This window comes from Colobus angolensis, unplaced genomic scaffold, assembly GCF_000951035.1.
Source record: "Colobus angolensis palliatus isolate OR3802 unplaced genomic scaffold, Cang.pa_1.0 Scaffold239, whole genome shotgun sequence".
NCBI lineage: Eukaryota > Metazoa > Chordata > Mammalia > Primates > Cercopithecidae > Colobus > Colobus angolensis.
This window is the reverse complement of record NW_012115588.1, coordinates 610662-634672: the sequence shown is the minus strand read 5'-3', so window position 1 is coordinate 634672 and position 24011 is coordinate 610662. Positions and strand designations below refer to the sequence as shown.

The 24011-nt window shown below is 52.7% G+C and overlaps 1 protein-coding gene across 1 annotated transcript in view; it reads right to left on the bottom strand.

The window, feature by feature from the left end:
* Positions 1-2497: 2497 nt before the first annotated feature.
* SREBF2 (sterol regulatory element binding transcription factor 2) overlaps positions 2498-24011 on the bottom strand; it is an 82938-nt gene continuing 61424 nt past the window's right edge. Inside the window, exons 12-19 of the mRNA XM_011945102.1 lie at positions 16200-16368; positions 14572-14689; positions 12646-12755; positions 11019-11151; positions 9349-9517; positions 6689-6874; positions 4800-4911; positions 2498-4351 (exon numbers count right to left, since the gene is read on the bottom strand). Coding sequence (XP_011800492.1) covers positions 4131-4351; positions 4800-4911; positions 6689-6874; positions 9349-9517; positions 11019-11151; positions 12646-12755; positions 14572-14689; positions 16200-16368 — 1218 coding nt within the window. The 3' untranslated portion in view covers positions 2498-4130. The remainder of the gene's footprint in view (positions 4352-4799; positions 4912-6688; positions 6875-9348; positions 9518-11018; positions 11152-12645; positions 12756-14571; positions 14690-16199; positions 16369-24011) is intronic.

Sequence of the window (24011 nt, the reverse complement as noted above, 5' to 3'; positions counted from 1 at the left end):
CGGCGCCAGTTCAGCGTGGAGAAGATGCCCGAGACCTTCAGCCCGCACCCCCCCGGCCTTTACCGCAGCGCGGGCCGCGGGTCCCGGTACCTAAGGACCAACAGCAAGACCGAGGTCACCGTGTGAAGCAGGGCCGCGGTCCCCTCGAGGCATGGGCTGGGGCCCTCGTCTGCCCGTTGGAGCCCCAGGCCACAGGGAGAGGAGCGCCGGCCTTAAGGTCAGCTCTTCTGTCTGCCTCAACGGCACTGGTGTCTTGGAGCCCGCAGGCCATGGGTTCGTCTTGTACATAAGCCCTTTTTTGTGGTTCCTGCCCCTGAGAATAAAGATGCCTCAGCGTGGCTGAGAGGCAGCATCGGTCATTGACTGGACAGATGGCAGTGCAGGTAGAGTGCACGCGAGTGCAAAGGGTGGAGGACTGCTCCAGTGCGCCGGCCGGAGCCAGGAGGAAGTGGCTGGAGAGGGTGGCCAGGGTTGAACGTCAGAGTTAATGCCCACGCCAGTGGGAGCCCTGGGAGAGGGAACAGTTAGACTTCAGCCATGCAAAGGCCCAGGCACAGGAGAGAGGGCTGTTGGGCCAGAGGTCCAGTTGGGGGTCCATACCCTATACTGAAGGTGAGCCCCCTCCAGCCACCACTCTGTGGCTTGAGTTGGCTGAACCTGGCTGATGCTCACTGACCATTGGCTGTGGGCCGGCCCCTGGCCTGCAGGTGCTTGGCCAGATTGGCCCCGGGCTACCCCCCCTTAATGGGTGTGGGCTGTGAGGACATCTGGTGCTCCGGTTGGGGGCGCCTCCTCCCAGGAGCTTCTCTGAAGGAAATGGGGGAAAAGCTGGAGCAGGGGCCCTGGCAGTGCCCCTTCGGGAGGGCTTGCGGCACCTGGCTGTGGCCCAGGGCACTGCTAGCAGCCTGCGTGCACCATCCACAGAGCTCCTCTGTGCCAGGTGACGCTGGGGAGGCTGGGGACCAGGGCTGTGGCTGGTTGAGGTGTGTGACCTCAGCAAAGCCACCCAGGCGGGTCTGTTTCCCTCCTGAGTACCTGAAGTGTAGTGTACTGTTTCAAGAACAATGGCCACCATTTGTTGGCCTTTCTCATGAAATTCGCAAGAGCCTCAAGAGAGGTGTGTCTTTTCAGAGGAGGAAATTCGGGTTTTGAGACCTAAGTAGCTTGCCCAAGGTCACCCAGCAGACTCCCAGGTTAGGACCCTCCTGGACTGCTGTGAATCGGCTGGAATGGCAAGGAACAGGTAGTTTGGCTGGGAGGGAGGGTTCCCTGTTCCCAGGGTATATATAAACAGTCTGGAGCTTTCCTTCTGCTGGCTGGACTGCCCCCGAGGCCCCAGAACCCACCAGGCCTGGTCTCCGCTCCTGCCACTTGAAGAGTCCACCTCCCTGTCCCTTTAGGCTGTTAAGGAAACCAAGGCCTAGAAGCACCAGGACAGAGCCCTGGGCCCACGGTCCTGTCCCAGTCCCACAGCTGTGCAGAGCTGGAGGAGGAGGGCGGGGGCTGAGTCATGGTGCCTACACAGAATCACAAAGGAATCTGGTTCCTTCTCACCCCACCTTCCCTCCCCTGCCCCCCAACACGACATACCCCGTGGCTGGGCTGTGCAGAGTGGACAATCCCCCCTGCCCATTCTCAGTCCCAAGGGCCCTGGATCTCCATCCCAGTGGAGCCAGGCCCAGGCTGTGGGCAGTGGCCATCCCTGAAAATGATGGAGCCGTGCACGGGACCAGCAACTGGGCCTCACCGGGCTGTTCTCCTCAGGGCAGTGTAGCCTGCTGTGACTACCCTTCAGAGAAGGACGTGGCTCATAGCTGAAGGGATTCAGCCCCATGCTCAGTCCCATCCTGACTCCTCTTGTGACGAGGCCCAGCACTCCCATCCCAGTCTGTGGTCCTGCCCCCTGGTGTGGCTTACGCCAAGCCTGGCCTCACCAGCCACACAAGACACTCGCTGTAAACTTGCGTCCCATCACTCAGTCCTGGCACACAAGCCTGTGGAGCTGCAGGTCATGGCTGGGCTTAGCTTCCCAATTCTGCACAAGTGGAAGTGGAGACTGAGGCCAGGTCCTGCCCAAGGTGACCCAGCTGGGAAGCACAGGACCTGGACTTGGATCTGACTTGTGGGCCAGTGAGTCTCCTGGCTCAGAGGGTCACTGCCTTTAGGGAGGGAGAAACTAAGGAGCAGCTTACCCAGTGGGGGAGATGGTCAGCACCCCAAATCTGTCAGCCAGCCAGCATTACATCCAGGGAACAAGCTGGAACCTGGATACGTGACCTGTGACCCCTGAAGTGCCACCCACAGCCCTTTTATCCCAGGCTGGAGGGTGTGTCAGGCACCGGACAGAAGGTGGGCAAGGGAGGCCCATTAGACTGAGGCTAGGGGCCCTCTCAGCAGGTGGGGGGCTGCCCTCAGTCCCAGACCCACTGCCTGCCAAGTCATGCAGCCCCTTGGCTGGACACCACAGCAGTCGCACTACAGACCCTCACACACCTTGTGCTGGGTGGTACCAATCTATGTTTATTGAATAACCTATGTCTGGGACACGGTGACTGACTGAACATCAAAGAAGCCATAGGTGTATCCCCCTTTTCAGTGAAAAACCACCCTCTCCCACCCCCAAACAATAGTGAGAAAAGGCACAGGACATACACACGACACGCAGGTGGGCAGGGTCCATAAATTACAGTGAGAGTAGGGGAGGGGCAGGAGAGAAAGCAAGCAGGTGGGGTCCAAGCACACCCCAGGGACAACATTCCAGCCTGCATCGAGGTGGCCCTGTTGTGAGCACCCCTCAGTCTGTGCTGGGGCTCCTGCCCACCCTCTGCTCCAACCAGCCTGAGGACGAGGCACAGGGAGGCAGGGCCCCTGTCACTCAGGAGGCCCTGGGAGAAACAGTCTCTGGGAGGTGCTGCACCAGGGGGTCCAGAAAAGTAGGACTTTTTCTCCTAGGACACACATCAAGGCAGGGGACCTCATTCCTAGTGCCCACCATAGGCACCCTCTGCCCACTCTGAAAAGAAGGGCTTGCCGCTGGAGAGGGATTAGGGGTTGGTCCTTGCCGCCCTGGTTTATTTTCGGGTCAAGAATTAGGGATAAAAAATACAGATATGTCTCAACTTACCATGGGGTTACTTCCTGATAAACTCATCATAAATGAAAATATCATAAGTAAAAAATTCATTTAATACCCCAACAGACCAACTGTAAAGTTGAAACATGGTTGAACCATTGTTAAGTTGGGGACAGTCTGTACTGTGGAGGTGGGAGCTGGGGTAGGGGAGGAGGGAACCTAGAAGCCATGCTGAAGGCACCTGGTCCCCAGTCCCAATGGGCGGCTTCATTTCTCCCAGCTCCCTGCGCCCACCTTGAGCTTGGGCTGACATCCTAGGAGGCGGGGAGTGGGAAGGAACAGGACAATTAAATAAGATACCATTTATTTTTTTAAAAAATTAAAAAATAATGCTGACATTATTTCATTCATCTGCAGGCCTATCCCCTGCCTCCCACCAGCCTCCCAGGGCTGGGCCCCCTCCTCCCCTGGCTGTCCTGTGTAATAAAGGGAAAAGCAATGAGCAGGCTCAGCCAGCCACAGGGGAGGGAACGCAGACCCAGGGAGAGAATCAAGACGCTACAGCAACTCAGCCTCGCATCATGGCAAACCCAAGCACACTGGTAAAAAACATTTGTATAAAAAGGGGGGAGGGCATGCCGGGCACAGGCCTGAGGGCAACTGCTCCCTGGTGCTCAGAGACTGCTGTCCCCCAGAGGAAGCCTGATAAAATCTGAGGAAGCAAAAAGGAGAGAGTAGCGTTCAGGAGAGATAAACTCAGGAAGGCTGGAGGCAGGGGCTTGGCAGCTTGGGAGCTCCCCCTGCTGCTATCAAGTCAGAGCTGCCCAGTTTCTGCCCTGCTACCTTTCCTCTTATGCCCACCAGGCCCTGGACCATGGGCATCTAGTGACAGCAGCTTTAAGGGGCTCTGCCCAGGGGCCCGCTGGCCTGAGGTGACCCAGAAGCCTCGGCAGGTGACAGCTAAGATGACAAGGCGCCTCCCCACCACTCTCAGCGGGAGGATGCTGGGAGAGAGAGGAACCAAGAGAGAAGTGGAGGGGTGGGCTGAGCCTGGTGGTCAGGAGGCGGCAATGGCAGTGCCACCACCCAGCTTGACAATCATCTGCTGGCAGTCGTTGCAGGAGCGCCGGTCACCCACCTTCTCCAGGGTGCGGGCAGCCTCGGCCAGTAGCACTGCCCGCTGGCCCGGGGAGGAGAGGAAGGAGAGGGGCAGGTGGCGGCAGGCCAGCAGGATGGCGGTGGCCCGCTCTCGCTGGCCAGGCCAGGTATCCACCTCTCCTGTGGGAAGGAGATGTGTGTCAGAACCGAGAGTCTGCCATGAAGCTGGTGCTGTTCCTTGGCGTTACCTGGACTCATTCACTGAACACTCACACCCATCCTGGGAGGTGGGGTCTGCTGCCCCACCCAGTCCACGGAAAAGAAGTGAATTTGTCCAGCCTCTCACAGCCAGCCCATGGTGGGACTGAGATGGAGCCACATGACCTGGCTCGATGCATGCGCCTGTGTTGGGAAGCTACCCCAACCCTCCTTCCCTGAGCAGAGCATGACCCGTGACCACCCCAACCCCTGCAGCCCACCAAGGGCGGCCCCGGGCTTCTTTCATTCTCAGGCGAGAGGTGTGCTGGGCACCGCTGCCAGATGCGGGAGTTGGGCTGGCCCCTTCCCTCCTCTCTTCCCAGGAGGCAGGGTCCAGCCCAGCCTGTGAGCTGGGGAGTGGTGGACTCACCGTGCTTGGCGCTCTGTGTGGTGCGCCGCCGCAGGCTGTGTTCCAGCAGCTGGTGGGTGCGGGTGGGGCTGGCTCCTGCCATCAGGCGCACGGTCGCTTCATGCAGGAACACCTGGGGAGGCGCCGGGGTGACATCCGTCATATCCCTGGTCCCCACCTGTCTATGCCCAGGGTAGCTCTCCCTGAGCCATCTCGCCTGCCACCTGATGACATCCCTTCCCACACCAACTTGCCTTGCTCACCCCTGAAAAGCAACCTTTGTTGACCCCTACTCTGACCGTGAGCCAGGCTGGAAACCTGGCTGCACGGCAGGAGCAGGACGAGAGGCGAGAGGCGAGAGAGGCAAAAGGCCTGCTTTTCCCAACTGGTGACAAGAAAAAGCCCTGACGCACCTTGTGGGGCTGGCAGACAAGTGTCCTGGGTGAAGCCCCAAGGCCCTGGAGGCTGCTTCGAGTTTGACAAAAGGACAGGTGTGACAGGGACAGAGGGGTGAGGAGGGACAGTTGGGCTGGTACCAGAGAGGTTTGGTATCCTCTTTCTGTATCTTTAGAAAGGAACAGAGTCTAGAGGTGTGCAGGTCAAGTCTGCAGCGCTTAGGTATGAGCCACTGCTGGGTGAAGGGCAAGGCCGAGGTCTGCCATTTCTTAAAATCTCAAGCTCTTTTTGATGCCTTTATATCTCAGTCTTCAGGGAGGGTCTTCAGGGCTGCCAAGTGGATTCTGGTCCTGGTAGGCAATGGGGAGCCACTGATGGGCTCTCAGCAGGGAGAAGCAGAATGGAAATGGTATTTAAGAGGAGGCCTTTGGACCAGGCGAGGTGGCTCACACCTGTAATCCCAGCACTTTGGAAGGTGGAGGCAGGAGGATAGCTTGAGGCTAGGGGTCTGAGACCAGCCTGGGCCACATAGCAAGACCCTATCTATTAAAAAAAAAAAAAAAGCCATTGTTGCCAGCCATGCTGTGAGAAGACCAGAGGGCTGACCAGAGGGGGCTCCAGGAGGCAGGGGTACCGCCCCAGGCCTTGGGGTACATGCCCTCTTTTCCATAGTAAGGAATGGCTCTCTGATGATACTGTCTGCTGTGTCTGTCTTGGCTCGCTGCACACAGTGGCCCAGTGCAACCGTGTGGGTCCCACAGCACCTCAGGGTGATGGGTGTGGGGGCTGAATATCAGGCTCCACGGCAGCAGCCTTGCTCTGAGGCCGTCTCCTTCCAGCCCAGGCCGTGCCCCGTCAATGACACTTCTGAGTCATCTCACTCAAATTTTTAGAAAAAAATACAGGTACAAACATGTTGAATAAATTATGTAGCAATAAAAATAAACAAAAATGGAAATGGCTGGAGCCCAGCAAGCCCAGTCATAGACCTTTCCTCTGTGACTTAGTTCAGATCATGTGGCCACTGCCAAGAGGATGTTACCCAGCAGCAGAACCGAAGCCTCTAGTTACTATGAAAAAGAGAGTGAATTTCCCTTTAAGTGCAGTTCTAGAGAAATTGTCACTTTGCCAACAGTTATGAAAGTCAAAGCGGAGCTTGGGACCCGGCCAGGAGCCCTGACTTGCCGCCATTGCCCTCAGAGCCCTCCCACTCAGCATGTGCCTGGGGAGGCACAGCTCCCTGCTGGCCCCTGTCTGTGGCGGCAAAGTGTGGCCTGCTCCCTGCTGAGCTCCAGGGCCAGGCACACAGCAGGCACTCAACCAACGTGTGCTGAACACAGGGACACATGGCGCCCAGCCCAGTGTTGGGCATGAGCCAAGCAGGTGCTCGACAGGTCACCAGGCTGACCTCAGAGGGCCAACTCCACCACCACGCGCTGGTGCCCATGCTGGGTTCTGGGCTCAGGCCCCACAGGCTCCAATCTGCCCTGCCCCACCAGCCAGCTGGGCCTCACCTTGCGGTACGCTGGGCGGAAGCTGTGTGCCAGCCTGCGCAGGCTGCCCAGGTCCCGCTGGAAGCCCGCCAGTTCAGCGCCTGATGCGTGGTAGGTCTCCCCGACAGCCTGGCTGGCACTGGCCTGCTTTTGCCAGAGCGTTGTCCGTAGCGACAGTAGCAGGTCACAGGTGAGCAGCTGGACCACCTGTGGGGTCAGCCATGAGAGAGGGGGAACAGATGACTGGCCCATCCCTGAGGCAAGGATCCCAGCACTTACCAGGCTTCCCCCCAGACCAACACTCAGCAGCTCTGGGAGGAAGCAGAGAGCCCCAGAGCCTGGAGAACTCTACAGGATGTGAGGGAACAGCTCAGGGGAGAACCAGTCCCTTCCATGGCCCCAGGAGGTGGGAGACAAGCCCTCCCCATTCTGCAGGTGAGAAAGCAAGGCTCTGACAGGGACAGCAGCTTGTATAGGGGACACAGCACAGGCAGTGGCAGGGGCAAAAATCAAACCCTTGTGGGTTGAAGGCGCAGGTTCTTCCACCCCATGGGAGCTCCACCATGGCTGGCTAGGAGGCTGAGATACCCACTAGGTGCCAAGGAAAAGCCTGAAGTGGCAGCAGAGCTTGGAGATGGGGCTGGGGGAAGGAGGACGAGGAGGGGGAGAGGAAGACAGGTGTCTCAGAAGACAACCACAGAATGGTTTAGTGCTTGGGGACTAGGCTGGCTGACCTGGCTCTGCCACTTACTAGCTACATGACCCTGGCACAGGACTTAGTCTGAGTCTGTTTCTTCATCCAAAAAAATGGAAATGGCACCACCACAGGGCTGCTGTGTCATATGAGAAGGTACTGCATGTGGGCCATGCATACTTTCCGCCCACTACCTATGGGGCTGGCTGCCCACCTGGCTCGCAATGGCACACCAGCACGACACCAAGCAGTGAGGAGCAGCGAGTCCTTGTTGAGATGGGCCGCAAGTAGCCCGCCGGTCCAGATGAACTCCCTCAGGCCAAGCCTCATCTCACCTAGCCCTGGCTTTCCTCCTTCCCACGACACTGGGCCTGGGGAAGACCCTGCCCTGTCCCGGCATGAGACCTTGATCTTTGCCTACACTGTTTTCTGGCTGGTGTGTGGTTCAAGGGGATGTGGATAAGGATCCCTCTCCTCAAACAAAACCTGGCGCTTCTAAGCTGTGCATGCTGCAGAAGCGCCTGTGGATATGGAGGCAGCAAGCCTATGGCTGGATTCTGCCCTCTGAGGGCCATCAGGCTGCATGAGCTCGTCTTCTAAGCTCACTCTCCTACCACAGAGCTGCTATCAAGGAACCCCGGTCCAAAGGGTGGCTGTAAGCCTCTCATTCCCCAAACTGAGCCTGTACCGTTTGGCTCTCTCATGAAGACAAATATGGAAGAGACTAATGGAAAGCCCAAAAGAGAGGCTGAGATGTGGCTCGCCATCTGCCTTTGGTCTTGGCAGCCCAGGGCATTTGCCCCCCCACCCCGTTTTTTTTTTAAAGATGGAGTCTTGCTCTGTTACCCAGGCTGGAGTGCAGTGGTGTGATCTTGGCTCACTGCAACCTCTACCTCCCGGGTTCAAGCAATTCTTCTGCCTCAGCCTCCTGAGTAGCTGGGATTACAGATATATGCCACCACACCTGACTAATTTTTGTATTTTTAGTACAAAAGGGGTTTCACCATGTTGGCCAGGCTGGTCTCGAACTCCTGACCTCAGGTATCTGCCCACCTCAGCTTCCCAAAGTGCTGGGATTACAGGTGTGAGCCACCGCACCCAGCCAGTTGGGGCCTTTTCTGCACATTGCCTGTCCCTATAGGGGCTGGCATGCTGTCCTGGGTTCTTCCCAGTGCCCTGGTCTACTGACAATATCTAGCTTGAAGTACTAGCCTAGCCAGCTGAGACCAAATCCCAGGGAATGGTTGAGAATCTGAATCTCCAGGACTCTCCCTGTTCCTCCCACTCTGGAGTTAAGGACATATTCCTCAGGAGACCAGGTGATGCTCCACTTCCAGCTGGGTGCCCTCCTCTGTTTCCTGGGATGGCTGTGACTTAGGTCCCAACAGTGGCAGCAGTGCCCTCTATCAGGATCCCCTCCCCCAAGTGATCGGGCCTTCGGTCAGGGCACAGTGGGCAGGCTCTCGAGGGCCAGGCAGGCCTCTGTGATGCACTGTGGAAACATTGCATGGGTACCACCAGAACATGCAATGCAACTACAATGCACCGCAGCTGCCCGCCAGGAGGTGTACAGCCAGCCAGGGAGGTGCCCAGGGTGGTCTTCAGCTCTGTTTGTGTGCCCAAGGGGGCAGCGGCCCACTCCAAGGCTGCCTGCAGAGGCCTGGGAAGTCATGCAAACTGCTGGAGCAAATGCAGGGTGAACCCCTGGCCAGCTGGGGTGTACCTGGATTTATAGAAGCTATGGGCCAGCAGGACCTGGGACTCTGGGAGCCTAAGAAAGGTGCAGGTAGAAACACGCTTGCCTCAGAGGCTGAAAAGGCAGTCCACCTAGGCCAATAGGCTGTAACTTTTTTTGAAAGGGGGCTGCTGTCCTGGTTTCTCTGTCTCTTGGATGGCCCCACTTTCGGGGTCAGCATGAGGTGAGTGGGAGTGTTCTCATAAGCCAGTGCAGAGCACCTCCCCCAGGGCCAGCTCAGGCCCCACTCACGTGGTTGAGGGCAGGGTCAGAGGTGGCCCCGCTGACGTTGAGGCTGCTCCATAGGTGGCCGCTGGCCCTCTCGCAATGGCAGAAGGAACTCTGCTGCCCATCTGCTTTCCCAGGGAGTGAAGCATGCATGGCTCTGCAGGCATGGAAGATGGCCTTCACCAGGGGGCTCCTGCAGCAGTGATAGGGAGTCGAGAGGCAGGTCGCTATATGTTACCCGCGTGACAGGCAGAGGGGCCCAAGCCAGTGACCGCGACGCCCCACACTGATATGATATGTGCCACTATGGCTCCAGACCTGAAATGCCAGCCCTGAGCTAGGGTGAGCGCCACACCCTGTAGCACCTTCCTTCAGTGCTGGAAGTCAGAGACACAGGATTCACCATCACATCTGCTGCTAAGAAGCCACCCAAGATAAGTCATTCCAACATGTGTGCCTCAGTTTCCTTACCTATAAACTGGCCACAATAAGATGTTGTACCCGTTCTTTAAGGGACCACCCTCCCAGATATGTGGTGTTAAACTCTCTGGAGAAACTTAGCTTCTTTATGTAGAGCAGACTGGGAGTGGAAGGGGAGGCTAGGGATGGAGGAGGGGTCTCATAGCATCCTAGTCGCTGAAGAGCAGAGGGACCCAGGGTAAGTGAATCCAGGAGGCACCAGTGCCTGCAGGGGTGTCTTGGCTATCCACGGCAGCTCTGCTGCTCAGGAGTGAGATGACTTTAGACAACTTACCTGCTGAGCCTCAGTGTCCTCAAGCACACTGACTGGGGGAGACACACATACAGGTGGAATGCTACACAGGGCTGGGTGCTTACCTAGTCAGAGTGCTTAAAAATGGGGCTACTTCAATGCAATTAGGATGTCACATCTACTTCAGGGAACACAGGACTTCAAGCCTGTGTATACTCACTCTTCTAAGCAACTTCTGTGCGCTGGTTAAGAGTCTGCTTGATAGGAAATGCTACAGCCTTGGCTCTAAGGCTAGGACCTCGTGGGGCCTTTCTGTCCTGGAGCATTTTACAGTTTCTCTTAGAACACTCAGATCCAATTAGAAACAGCTGGGGAGTCAGCAGGCTGGGCTGCCCATCACTAAGTGCTGAATGCCCCCAAGACGCAGACATGAATCTCCAAAGAGGAATGTCAAAAGCTCTCTGGTTATGCCAAGTGCTAAAGGCTATTTTAGTTACAGGACAAGGTTGCCAGGGTTGATGGTGGGGCTGGAAGGAAAGTGGGTAAAATGCTGGCACACAGGGGCAGGATGCTCCAGTGCACGTGAGTTTTGGGGGCAACAGTGGCCTCTCTGCACTGATTGTGAACCACCAATGCCTGCCTCCACCACGAAACTTCTGAAGATGCTGGGAGCCACAGTGCTCTCGTCTCTTCTTTTCAGCCTGTGGTGCCATGAAGGCTGCAGGAAGGAGGACCTGGAGGCAGTGCTGACAGCTGCTGGGACAACTGTCATGTTGTGCAGAGCAGGACACTTGCACAGAGGACCTGCTGGCCCAACTTGAGTTCTCCATGGTGCCCTCACCCCCGACTTTTCTAGCCACCCACCTGTCATGCAGTCCTGACCCTTCACCCCAACATGCCCACCCAGTCCAGCTTGCTCCCGCTAACTCAAATAAGATTCCCCTGGAGAGAAGCAAGTGAGTGGCCAAGGAGGGTTACGCACTCTGTCACTTCCAGGGCCTTGGGGATGCGTTCTACTTTGGTAAAATGAGAGCGTACAGCTGCGTCGTCTCCCTGGAGCCAGCTGATGGCCACAGTGATTGCAGACGTCCACCACCGACAGATGATGTCTGGACCTAGAGGGGAACAGCACCAAACGTACTCCAACACCCACAGAAACGAGACCTGTGGTGCTCAGAGCCTGCTACACTTCCTTTCTAGGAGGTGGGTAACATCTTTGCCTGCTGGGAATGGGCCAATAGCCTCTGGGCTCCCACACCAGGACTCGCGGGGAGGGGAATAAACCAGCGCAATCATGCAAAGTGTTTGGCAATATGTATCAAGAGCCTTAAAAATGTTCACTCCTGGCTGGGCACGGTGGTTCATGTCTGTAATCCCAGCATTTTGGGAGGCTGAGGCAGGTGGATCACCTGAGGTCAGGAGTTTGAGACCAGCCTGGCCGACATGGTGAAACCCCCTCTCTACTAAAAATACACAAAAAAATTAGCCAGGCACGGTGGTGGGCACCTGTAATCCCAGCTACTAGGGAGGCTGAGGCAAGAGAATCGCTTGAACCCCAAGGTGGTGGAGGTTGCAGTGGGCCGAGATCGCACCATTGCCCTCCAGCCTGGGCAACAAGAACAAGAGCAAGACTCTGTCTCAAAAAAAAAAAAGTTCACTCCCATTAAGCTAGTAATCCCATTTTTGGCAGTCTGTCATAATGAAATTGGCTTAAAGAGAGAAAAAAGTTTAACACAGATGTTCATTGCAGTGTTGTTTTTAAGTAAAAAGATGGATACAACCTAAGCTTTCAACAGCCATAAAGAATGGTATCTTCAAAGTATCTGGAATAGGTTCCTGTTAAGAGTATTTTAAGTCTTCTCTCAGCCTTAGTTTTTTCAACTGCAAAATGATGACAGTAGTGATCCCACAAAACCAGCAGGGATGGTCATGCTTCCCCAAACTTGAAAACAGAGGCCACAGGTCAGGGATCATGATGGGGTGGCTGATTTTCTGGGATCCCTCCCTTCCCAGGGAGAGTGACCAGAGGTAGCTTGGTACCCCCATCTTCCCAGGTGGCCACAGAAGCCCAAGAGTTGGCAGCTGATGTGCTATTGTCCTGATGGCAGTTTAGGGACAGAAGCAAAGAAATGTCCTGGTGTCAATCCAGTCAGCAGGCTGCGCTGTGACACTGAGGTAATGAGGGGCTGGGGAGTGGTAGAGAGGCCCAGATGAAGTCTCTTCAGAACAATGTAAGGCCCAAGAGCTGCCTCAGGGGCCACTGTGCATCTGAAAGGTGACTCCCTGCCATCCCTGGTGCCTGGGCCACTCGTTGCTTGTTCTTCTGGGAATTAAGAAGGGTCCTCACCGGGGCCACACAGCCAGGGCTTGAGGAAGACATTCAGTCACTCATTGCCCTACTTCTCTGAAAACCATAGTTTCCTGCCTCTGAGTGCTGTTTGGGAGGGGGTGACTGTGAGTCGGGGTCACATGAGGGCCACAGATATGAACCTGGGATCCAGAGAAGATGCTGGCATCTACACTCCTAACACCCTGGACCCCTGGGGCAAAAGCACTGTGAAGACCTGAACTGAGCACCCTGAGACTGTGGGCCACCCGCAGGTGCTTACCCAGGGCGGATTTGAGCACGGAGCTGCTGGAGAGTGGGGGGCTCACAATCCCCACAGAGTCCACGAAAGAATGAAGTAATTTCAGGTACTCCAGAGCACTGGAGAATTCACTAGGAAGAAAAGAAAGGGTCCCATGTACATCAAAACATATACACAAGGCCCACCTCATGACCTGGCTGTTCAGCTCTCCAGCTCTAAGACCAAATGGCCATTTCCATCCCTTTCCTGTTATCCCAGGCACACACAAGCGCTGTCTATGTGCACCGTTTGTATTCCACAGGCGTACTTCCTCTGTGTCTCTGGGCTGTCACTGACACTGACACTCTTCCCTCTACTGGAGGCCTTTCCCTAGCATCCCCCACAGCCTACCCTCACTCCTCCCCTTAAGCCCCAAGTCCAGTGTCATCTCCTCCCAAAAGTTTTCTTATCTCCCAGGCAGAACTGCCCCCTCCCCCTTTCCTCAGGTACACCCCAATCAGGATCTGGGCCTTGTAGGAAAGTGACTTTGGGGCTGGGTATGGTGGCTCATGCCTGTAATCCCAGCACTTTGGGAGGCCAAGGCAGGCAGATCATTTGAGGTCAGGAGTTCCAGACCAGCCTGATGAATGGTGAAACTCTTGACTCTACTAAGAAATACAAAAATTAGCCAGGCATGGTGGCAGGCACCTGTAATCCTAGCTACTTGGGAGGCTGAGGCAGGAGAACCACTTGAACCCAGGAGGCAGAGGTTGCAGTGAGCCAAGATTGTGCCACTACACTCCAGCCTGGGTGACAGAGTGAGACACTGTCTCAAAAACCTCCCCCAAATACAAACAAAAATAACAAAAAATGAAAGTGACTTTGGCACCTATCTGCCTCTCAGGTCTTACCCTGTGAAAGAAGGACTGTGCTCGGTAAGTATGTCAGAGACAAAAATTGCCCAGCACATTCCATGAGGGGCTGGGTCCCCAAGATGTCCAGGCCAGATGTGCCTGCCTTCTGCTGAGTTTGTCACATTTCATTTCTATTCCCTTTCAATAGGCCGCTGCTCCCTACCCCAAAAAGCAAAGCAAGCTAATGAAATTCCTGACTTGATCCAAGTACTGACTCCGCTTGCTAAAGGGATACATAAAAATGGGCACACCTGCCAGGCGCGATGGCTCACGCCTGTAATCTCAGCACTTTGGGAGGCTGAGGCAGGCGGACTGCCTGAGGTCAGGAGTTTGAGACCAGCCTGACTGACATGGTGAAACCTCATCTCTACTAAAAATACAAAAGTTAGCTGGGCATGGTGGCGGGCACCTGTAATCCCAGCTACTTGGGAGGCTGAGGTGGAAGAATCGCTTGAACCAGGGAGGCGGAGGTTGCAGTGAGCTGAGACTGGTCCATTGCACTCCAGCCTGGACAACAAGAGTGAAATTCCATCTCAAAAAAAAAAAAAAAAGGCAGGGCATGGTGGCTCAGACCTGTAATCCCAGCACTTTGGGAGGCCAAGGCAGGCAGATCACGAGATCAGGAGATTGAGACCATTCTGGCTAACATGGTGAAAGCCCGTCTCTACTAAAAATACAAAAAATTAGCCAGGTGTGGTAGCAGGCACCTGTAGTCCCAGCTACTCAGGAGACTGAGGCAGGAGAATGGTGTGAACCCAGGAGGCGGAGCTTGCAGTGAGCCGAGATCGCGCCACTGCACTCCAGCCTGGGCGACAGAGCGAGACTCCATCTCAAAAAAAAAAAAAAAAGGTGCACTTGGTCTAGGAGGAAAGTCCAGATCAGGGTTAACACAGGGCTCTCATTTTTGAGAAATTAAATACAAAGGAATCATTTGATTGCCCTGCCAGCCCGATGCCAGGGCTTGCTTCCCTCTATGAGTGCAGGCCTTCAGGCTGTCCTGGAGTTGCCTGTGTGGACAGGCCCTAAGGCAGGGGGACTTGTCTGGGGACTTTACCAGCTCTCTTCTTCCTGGTCTCCAGCCTTCTTTTTGGCCTGAGGTTTCACCAAGGACTCTATAGCTCGCTCCAGCAGGTTCTTGCAGAAGGCCTGGTGGACCTGCGCAATGGGGTCGGCTGGAAAAGAGATGGGCAAGGAGGGTTAAATGGGGCTCATTTATGAGCCCACTTTGTCTATGGAGAGAAACTCAAAACACAGCCATGCCCTGAGAATGGGGATCAGATCCCCCTTCTCCACCAAAGCCCAGAACTACTGTGCTGAACAGCTGGAGGCTGGGGGAGAGTGTTCACTCCCAGGCTGAAGTGCGTAAGACTGAAGTTCTGGATAAGCTCCGGTGGGGAGGGCATGTGGGGGAGGGTAGTGTGTCTCCTGGCACAGTGCTCACTACTCTATGACTGGGAGCTGTCAGGTGGAGTTGGATCAGAAAACAGAAAATGGAATGTCTCAGAGGATGTCTCTTCTCCATGTGGCTCAGGAGAACCACCAGGCAAGGAGGAAAAGGTAGTAGCTGCTGCCTCACTCACGACAATGAAGAACATGCTCCTGTTCTTTCAGAGCCTTGTCCTGGAACGTGCCATCAGCAGTGACCTGTCTGAACTGCCTAGACATGGGGCCTTGCAATGCTTAGATAGCTGACTGTCACCAGCAAGTTTCTTTACTGGCAGGCCTCAAATCACCAGCCCCTTCTCTCTCCTCACATGTGGAAGATATGTGGGCCTTGATCTAATGACCAGGAGAAGGAGGGACAGTTATGAACATATTCCAGGTAATAAGGCCTGGAGCCAGAGACTATAAAGCCAATGAGAAGTCCATGTTTAGCCAGCAGGGGTGGGGTAGAAAGATTTAGGATTGCTTTTGCTTTCATCCTTTATATTTTGGTGTTGCATACAATTCTCATATTGAGCAATAAAGTTATTATTTAAAAAAGAAAAGGATAGCGAACTCCCCTAATGCGTGACACACACACCCTGTAGCTGCAGTTGCCACAGACTCCAATTCTGAGAGGGGAGGAAAAGTACAGCAGAAAGCAGAGAGCCACTGAGCACTCAAGGTCTAAGTCAATCCTGACCAGCCTCTACTGCTCCAAGGCCGGGTGAGTCGACTCCAATCACTATCAAATGCCAGGGACAGAAAGCCAGCATCTCCTTCCAATGCCTGAAGCTTCGTCCCTGTCACCACTCTGAGCAATTGATGACCGCCTGCCACCTATTGTTCCCGAACTCTCCATATATGTCTGTCTGCTCTCCCAATAGGAGAGACCTGGAGGCCAGGGGAAGCAAGCCTCACACATCCTTTGTGTCTCCAAAGTGCCCAAAACAAGGGCTAAGAGTACACTTGGAGCTTAATCACAATTTATTACTGTGTGATATAAGGACCATGGGCTCTGAATGTCAGAGAGAGCAGAGCTGCACACCCAGCTTAGCCACTGACAATTTCTGATCAGGCTTGTGACCTTAGGCAAGTTACTCAGCCTCCCTGAGCTTCAGTTCAAACAAACAAACAAACAAACGGACTCAACAAGACTGAGACAACCTGTGTCTCCGCGTGTCTGGTGCACAGTAACACCGTAGTGCCAGCGGTTCGCACGGCTTTCTCCAATTCTGAATGGCTCCAGGGTATTCTCACCTGGGTTCCTCTGGGCACAGTATAGACTCTCCTTGGCAGTTGACTTCACAGACCAGCTCCGCTCCATGAAAAACTTCTGGCCCAGGGGGTGGCAGAGCCAGCGCAGGGAGTCAGGAACAGCGCTGTGCTCAGGGCCACACAGGCTCTGGGCTCGGTTGAGGAAGTAGCTCTGTGGAAGGACAAGGACTGGGGGTAACACCAAGGTGGCAGAATGCTGGCTGCAGCCACCGTGGGGTGCAGAAAGCACCATGGTGGAGGTGAGCTTGGGGGGAGCCTGGGAAAGCTCAGCACAGGGCAGGGACTCCCACAGGTACCTGGAAGTAAAGCCCGCCATGGAAACTAGGGCAAGCACACCAGTGGAGTGTGCTGGACTTGCTGACTAGGTCCAAATCCCAGCAGGAGGGCAGGGAGCAGCCACAAGGCACGCATGGGGCCCCTGCTGCATCCTGTCCTGCTGGGGCTGCCTAATCCTACTGGCATTCAACCTGCAGGGTAAACTAGGAAGATGGTTTCCCAAGGAGGGGTCTCAGGGGACCCCGGCTGCTGTACTTCCCCCTCAGCCCCATGAGTGCCAAGCCAGGCTGCCCCTTCTATCGTGGGACTTTTTATCATGTAATTTTAATTATATATCTCTTAGACTATTTTAGGCAAAATTATTCTGCTTTGACTAATTTTTCTTTTGCTTTTACTTTGTGTGTAAAGTTTAGAACAGCACATGGCCAACGGACAGGGTCACATCAGACGGCACTGGAGTGAAGGGGCAGCTGGGAGGCCAGCCCAGGCCCCATGCAGGCAAATATCTGTGTGTGGGTGGGTGAGAGACTCTCCCCACAAGGCTGGCCCTGCAAGAGCAGCCCCTACAGAAACCCCACGGCACCCCTGCATGAGCCCCTGATGTGAACACTAGCCTGTGAGAAAGAACAGAGGGGGAACTTGGAAAGCCTCTTTGTGGGACAATTCAAAGAGCCAGGGCCCCGATCACTGGGCCCCTCCTCCACTTGCCAGGATAACATCATTTCAGGACCCCACTGACAAGAACTGCAGGGACAATACTATCTACCATGTTTTCAGTTCTGTCACTTTTTGAGTGAGGATATTTTCACACTAACAATCACGACTTCCAACCTATAACCACTCCCCAAAACAGGCCAGGGTGAGTGAGGAACTGAGGAGAGAAGACAGGAGGGAGGGAGAAGCATAAGATAGAAAGTCCAGGGAACCCAGGGGCAGAGCTGCCAGGCCAAGGCCGCAGACGTTGCTTCCACACCCCAGCCCTTGCCCCCACAGGAGCAGAGCTGTTTCATGGTCTGGTTCAGTCTGATGGTTCTGACCTTTACTGGGCTCTAAGTAGCCATCAGCAAATGTAACGGCTTCAGAAGACTTGAATGCCAGGGTCAGAAATAGCACTGTCGGAGTGCCACTCAAGGACACAGACAGAGAAGACTGTCTCTCTCCAGGGGGAACCTGGAGACACTGCCTGAATCTGAGAAAAAGCAACCTGTTCTATAGACACATACTCATAATCTCAAGGCAGCTTATGAGATGAGGTGGGGTGTTTCACTTACATTTCTAATCATGGGACCAGTGGCACCAACAGTCCTTCCTCCTCTTTGCTAACCAGTGTTGATATCGGATGTTGGAGAACAAATGTAGAGGAACCTTGTGACCCTCCGCCAACCTTCCACAAAGTACTCACTGAATCTGAGCTGATAACTGCAATGGTGGGAGAATAGCAGTTGAGGAGCTGAGCAGGGAGGGAGGCTGGGGGCTGGTGGTGAGATTCCAGGGCTTCTTTTTTTTTTTTTTTGAGACGGAGTCTCGCTCTGTCGCCCAGGCTGGAGTGCAGTGGCCGGATCTCAGCTCACTGCAAGCTCCGCCCCCCGGGTTTACACCATTCTCCTGCCTCAGCCTCCCTAGTAGCTGGGACTACAGGCGCCCGCCACCTCGCCCGGCTATTTTTTTGTTTTTTTTAGTAGAGACGGGGTTTCACCGTATTAGCCAGGATGGTCTCGATCTCCTGACCTCATGATCCGCCCGTCTCGGCCTCCCAAAGTGCTGGGATTACAGGCTTGAGCCACTGTGCCTGGCCAAGATTCCAGGGCTTCTGAGGTCCCAGAACACTTGAATGGTTGACTCCAACTCTCTTTCCAAGAACAGCCAATTCCACGTGTCCAATTAGCAAAGGAGCCTGGTGGTTGCTCCAGGAGAAACTGAGGACCAACTGGTCCCTCACAAGGGCCCAGATGTTGTAAGCAGAAGCAAAGCCTAGTCCAGGTCATATGGCAAGAGGAACCAGAAAGGCCAATGTGGAAATCACTAAGTTAAAATGTATTTTAAGCTTAATTCTTTTCTTTTTCTTTTTTTTTTTTAAAAAGACAGAGTCTTGCTCTGTCACCCAGGCTGGAGTGCAGTGGTGCGATCTCGGCTCACTGCAACCTCTGCCTCCCGGGTTCTAGCAATTCTCCTGCCTCAGCCTCCTGAGTAGCTGGGATTATAGGCGCCTGCCACCGCGCCCAGCTAATTTTTGTATTTTTAGTAGAAACAAGGTTTCACCATTTGGCCAGGTTGGTCTTGAACTCCTGATCTCGTGATCCACCTGCCTCAGCCTCCCAAAGTGCTGGGATTACAGGCGTGAGCCACCACGCCTGGCCTTTTTTTGTGTGTGTGTGTGTGACAGGGTCTCACTTTATCACCTGGGCTGGAGTGCAAGTGGGCGACCATGGCTCACTGCAGCCTCAATCTCTGGGATCAGATGATCCCCACCTTAGCCTCCCAAGTAGCTGGGACTACAGGCTTATGCTACCATGCCTGGCTAAATTTTTTTGTAGAAATGGGTTTTTGCTATGTTTCCCAGGCTAGTCTCAAACTCCTGGGCTCAAGCGATCAGCCCACCTCAGCCTCCCAAAGTGTTGGAATTACAGGCATGAGCCACTGCGCCCAGCCAAGCTTAATTCTTAAAACAGGCCAGGTGCGGTGGCTCACGCCTGCAATCCCAGCATGTTGGGAGGCCAAGGCAGGTGGATCACCTGAGGTCAAGAGTTCGAGACCAGTCTGGCCAACATGGTGAAACCCTATCTCTACTAAAAATACAAAATTAGCCAGGTATGGTAGCAGGCACCTGTAATCCCAGCTACTCGGGAGGCTGAGGCAGGAGAATTGCTTGAACATGGGAGCCGGAGATGCAGTGAGCTGAGAAAATGCCATTGCACTCCAGCCTAGGTGACAAGAGTGAGACTCTGTCTCCAAAAACAAAACAAAACAAAACAAAACAAAAAAAACTTCTAGTTATATTAATAACAAATTTCAGTTGAGGGCAGGGGAGCTTGAGTTTGGTGGTTTGAACTAGTAAGAAATAGAAATCCTGGGATACAGTCATCTACAATATGGCTTCTATAAGGGAAACTGAGGAAACAGCTTTTGTTACTCTTAATTTTCTTGGCAATATAGTCCCGTACTAATTTTCCTTTTTTGAGAGAGGGTCTTGCTCTGTCACCCAGGCTAGAGGGCAGTGGCACAATCACAGCTCACTGCAGTCTCGACCTCCCAGGCTCAAGCAATCTTCCCACCTTGGTCTCCTGAATAGCTTGGACCACATGCCACACACAAAAAAACTGGGCCTGCCACCATGCCAGGCTAAGTTTTGTATTTTTGGTAGAGATGGGGTTTCACCATGTTGCCCAGGCTGGTCTTGAACCCCTGAGCTCAAGTGATCCTCCTACCTCAGCCTCCCGAAGTGCTGGGATTACAGGCACAAGCCACCATGCCTGGCCTAAAAAAAAAAAAATTTTTTTTTTTAAGTTTTCCTAAATTTTATAGACACCAGAATCCTCCCCAACTGGGGCCTAGGAGCCTCCCCCTGTAACTCATCTGCTAATTACCTGATGTGAAAGAGGCTGTGGCAAGAACCCCACAACTGTTTAGATCCTGAGAGTCACTCAGTACCCCGGGCCAGTCCCAGCCCCAGGTTGTGTCCCCCAATATCGGTCTAACCCCATGGCTCTCAAATCGTGTGCCAAGGCAGTCTGAGGTGCCACAGCAAGTGATGGGGCACCATAGGCTATTTTAAACTTTCTTTTTTTTTTGAGATGGGGTCTCGTTCTGCGGCCCAGGCTGGAGTGCAGTGGCCGGATCTCAGCTCACTGCAAGCTCCGCCTCCCGGGTTTACGCCATTCTCCTGCCTCAGCCTCCCGAGTAGCTGGGACTACAGGCGCCCGCCACCTCGACTGGCTAGTTTTTTGTATTTTTTAGTAGAGACGGGGTTTCACCGGGTTAGCCAGGATGGTCTCGATCTCCTGACCTCGTGATCCACCCGTCTCGGCCTCCCAAAGTGCTGGGATTACAGGCTTGAGCCACCACGCCTGGCCTATTTTAAACTTTCGAGGAAAACAGTGATGCTTAACATCAGCTGGGCACTTATAAAGTGACTAGATGGGGAGAGCCTGCAGCCTCAGCATTGAGATCACACTAGCTTCCTTTGGAGGTGTCATATCTGTCATGGTACTGTATGGAAATCAATGTGGAAAAGAGAGAGAGTGGTGATTGCTAGTCTGATTCCAAAGCTTGAGAAGGTGTGCAGTGCTTGACAGGTTCACGTATTGGTAAGAAACATAGTGAGACCATGCTTGTGAATAGCCATTCCACTCCATCCACTCCAGCCTGGGCAACAGAGTGAGACTGTATCTCTATTAGAAAAAAAAAAAAAGAATATTTTGGATTCTTAATAACTATGATTTCTAAGAAATTATTAAGAATCCAAAATATTCTCTCTCTTTTTTTCTTTTGAGACGGAGTCTTGCTCTGTCACCCAGGCTGGAGTGCAGTGGCACAATCTGGGCTCACTGCAACCTCTGCCTCCTGGGTTCAAGCAATTCTGTCTCAGCCTTCCGAGTAGCTGGGATTATAGGTGAGTGCTACCACGCCTGGATAATTTTTGTATTTTTAGTAGAGACGGGGTTTTACCATGTTGGCCAGGCTGGTCTCAAATTCCTGACCTTAGGTGATCCACCTGCCTCAGCGTCCCAAAATGCTGGGATAACAGGCATGAGCCACAGCGCCCAACCTCTTTTCTTTTTTTTTTTTTTTTTAAAGTAGAGACATGGTCTCACTATGTTGCCCAGGCTAGAGTGAAGTGGCTCTATTCACAGGTGTGACCATAGCTAACTGCAGCCTCAAACTTGTGGCTTCAAGTGATCCTCCTGCCTCAGTCTCCTGAGGAGCGGGGACTACAGGTGTGTGCTACCACTCCTAGCAAAAAATATTATTTCTTCTTTCAACTTCACATATGATTTTTTCAAATGACCACTAAGCTGTTAAGACAATTAAATACCTACTAGGATGTTCAAACTTAACTACTTAACAGAGGCCAGGTGCGGTGGTGCCTATAATCCCAGCACTTTGGGAGGCTGAGGTGGGCAGATCGCTTAAGCCCAGGAGTTCGAGACCAGCCTGAGCAACATAGTGAAACCCTGGCTACAAAAATTACAAAAATTAGCTGGGTGTGATGGTGCGCACCTGCAGTCCCAGCTACCTGGAAGGGTGAGGTGGGATGATCACTTGAGCCCAGAGAGGTTGAGGCTACAGTGAGCCGTGGTTGCACCACTGCACTCCAGCCTGGGCAACAGAGTAAGACACCAGCTCAACAAATGAAAAAACTGTTAGGTATTTCTCTTGGCTAAGGGACACCATGAAAAATTTACTGAGACATCGTGAGTCGAGAAAGTTTGGGAATCTTGAGTCATGAGTAGAGCAAGTTTGGGAACCTCTAGTCTAAACCATTTTCACAGAGGCCAGCCCTGCACTTGCCCCCAACACTTGGCTCATTTGTAGCTAAATATATCTCACCAAATTCAAAGCTTCTTCCTTTATAAGAAAATACTGTCTGAGTCTCTTTATTCTCTCTCAAGAGAAGTAAACAGAGAAGAGCAGTGACTTTAAAGATGACAGTTCTTCTCCTTTTCCCATCTTACTGAATATGCAAATTTGGTAATACTATTAAGTTTCAAATATTTATATGCTTTCACACAGCATCACCATCTCTACAGATTTGGTCTGAGGAAGCTCTTATAGAGGTACATGAAGACAATGGACAGAAATGTTCCCTACAGCACTGTTTATAATGGCAAATACTGGAAACCACCCAAATGTCCATCAGCAGCACCAAGTACCTCTGTAGAATGAAGAGGCTACAAAGAAATACCCAAGATTCATCGTTAGTCACTAAATCTGGAAGACCAACACTTCCAGACATCAAGACATAAGAGGAAACTCAGCCGTTAAGGTTGGGTGGTGGTGGTGCAGTAGAACAGACTAGCAGCTCCAGAGGCAGACCCCGCTGCACACGGATCCTTGATTTATGAAAAAAAAAAGGTGCCACTTGTTGTAGCAGGAGAAGGACAGTTTATAAAATAACAGATTCTGAGTCAGGTAGATATCCTTATGGAGAAATACAGATCTTGCACTCTTACCTCCAACTCATATAAAAATTAATTCCAGGTGGATTAGGCACCTGTGTGTAAAGAGTAAAAAATAAAGCTTCTAGCAGACAACATAGGAGAATATCTTCATGATTTTGAGGTAGGACAAAGATTTACAGGACTTAAAATGTCTAACTGTAAAGGAAAAGACTAATAATTTGGATTTCACTGAAATTAAGAGCTTGTGCTATCACTAGATACCATTAAGAGAGAATAGGCAAACCACAGAGTGGGAGAAGGCATCTGAAAAGCATATATCCAATAAAGGGGTCATCTACAGACTAAAGAATTCCTCTAATCAATAAGACGACAGACACTCCAAATGAAAAAGAGGTAAGAATTGTGAATTGAATGTCACAAAAAAGACTACCCAAATTGCCAATAAATGTAAGGAGAGGCGCTCAATCTCATTAATCACCTGGGAAGTGCAAATGAAAACTACAATGAGATACACTAGAAGGGCTTAAAAAACTGACATTATATGTGTTTGGTAAGGATGTAGAACTGGAACTCTTGTTCACTGCTGATGGAGTGGAGAATGGCCAACAATCTGGAAATACGCACCTCTGACCCACCCAGCAATGACATTCCTAAAAATGCAGTCACGTTTCCTGAAAGATGTGTGTACAAGGAGGTTCACAGCAGCACCCTTCATAATAACCAAAGCCAAAAAGCAACTAAAAAGTTCATCTGCAATAATCTAGTCATACAATGAAACACTATAAAGTATGAGAACGAACAATCTATAATTCTACATGACAACATAAATGATTCTTACACATGATATTGATCAAAAGAAGTCAGACACAAAACAGTGTATACTGCAAAACTCTCCTTCTATTAATATAGTTTAAACAGAGGCAAAATATCTGAGGTGACTAGGATGGTGGTTACCCTTGGAAGGCTGGAAGGCTTGTGGGAAGGAGCAGGTTAGTGATTGCAAAGGGCCCAAGAGAAGTTTCTGAGGTCGTGGTTCTGTACTTTGAACCGTCTGCTGGTTACATGGGTGTTGTTTACTCTGTGAAGTCACTGAACTGTGTATTTATGATTTGTATACTTTCTGACATGCACATTGTAATCTTTTTTTTTTCTTCTCGAGACGGAGTCTCACTCACTCTGTCACCCAGGCTGGAGTGCAGTGGTGCAATCTTGGCCCACTACAACCTCTGCTTTCCAGGTTCAGGCGACTGTCCTGCCTCAGCCTCCCAAGTAGCTGGGATTATAGGTGTGCACCACCATGTCCGGCTAATTTTTGTTTGTTTGTATGTATGTATGTATGTATGTATTTTGAGATGGAGTCTCACTCTGGTGCCCAGGCTGGAGTGCAATGGCGCGATCT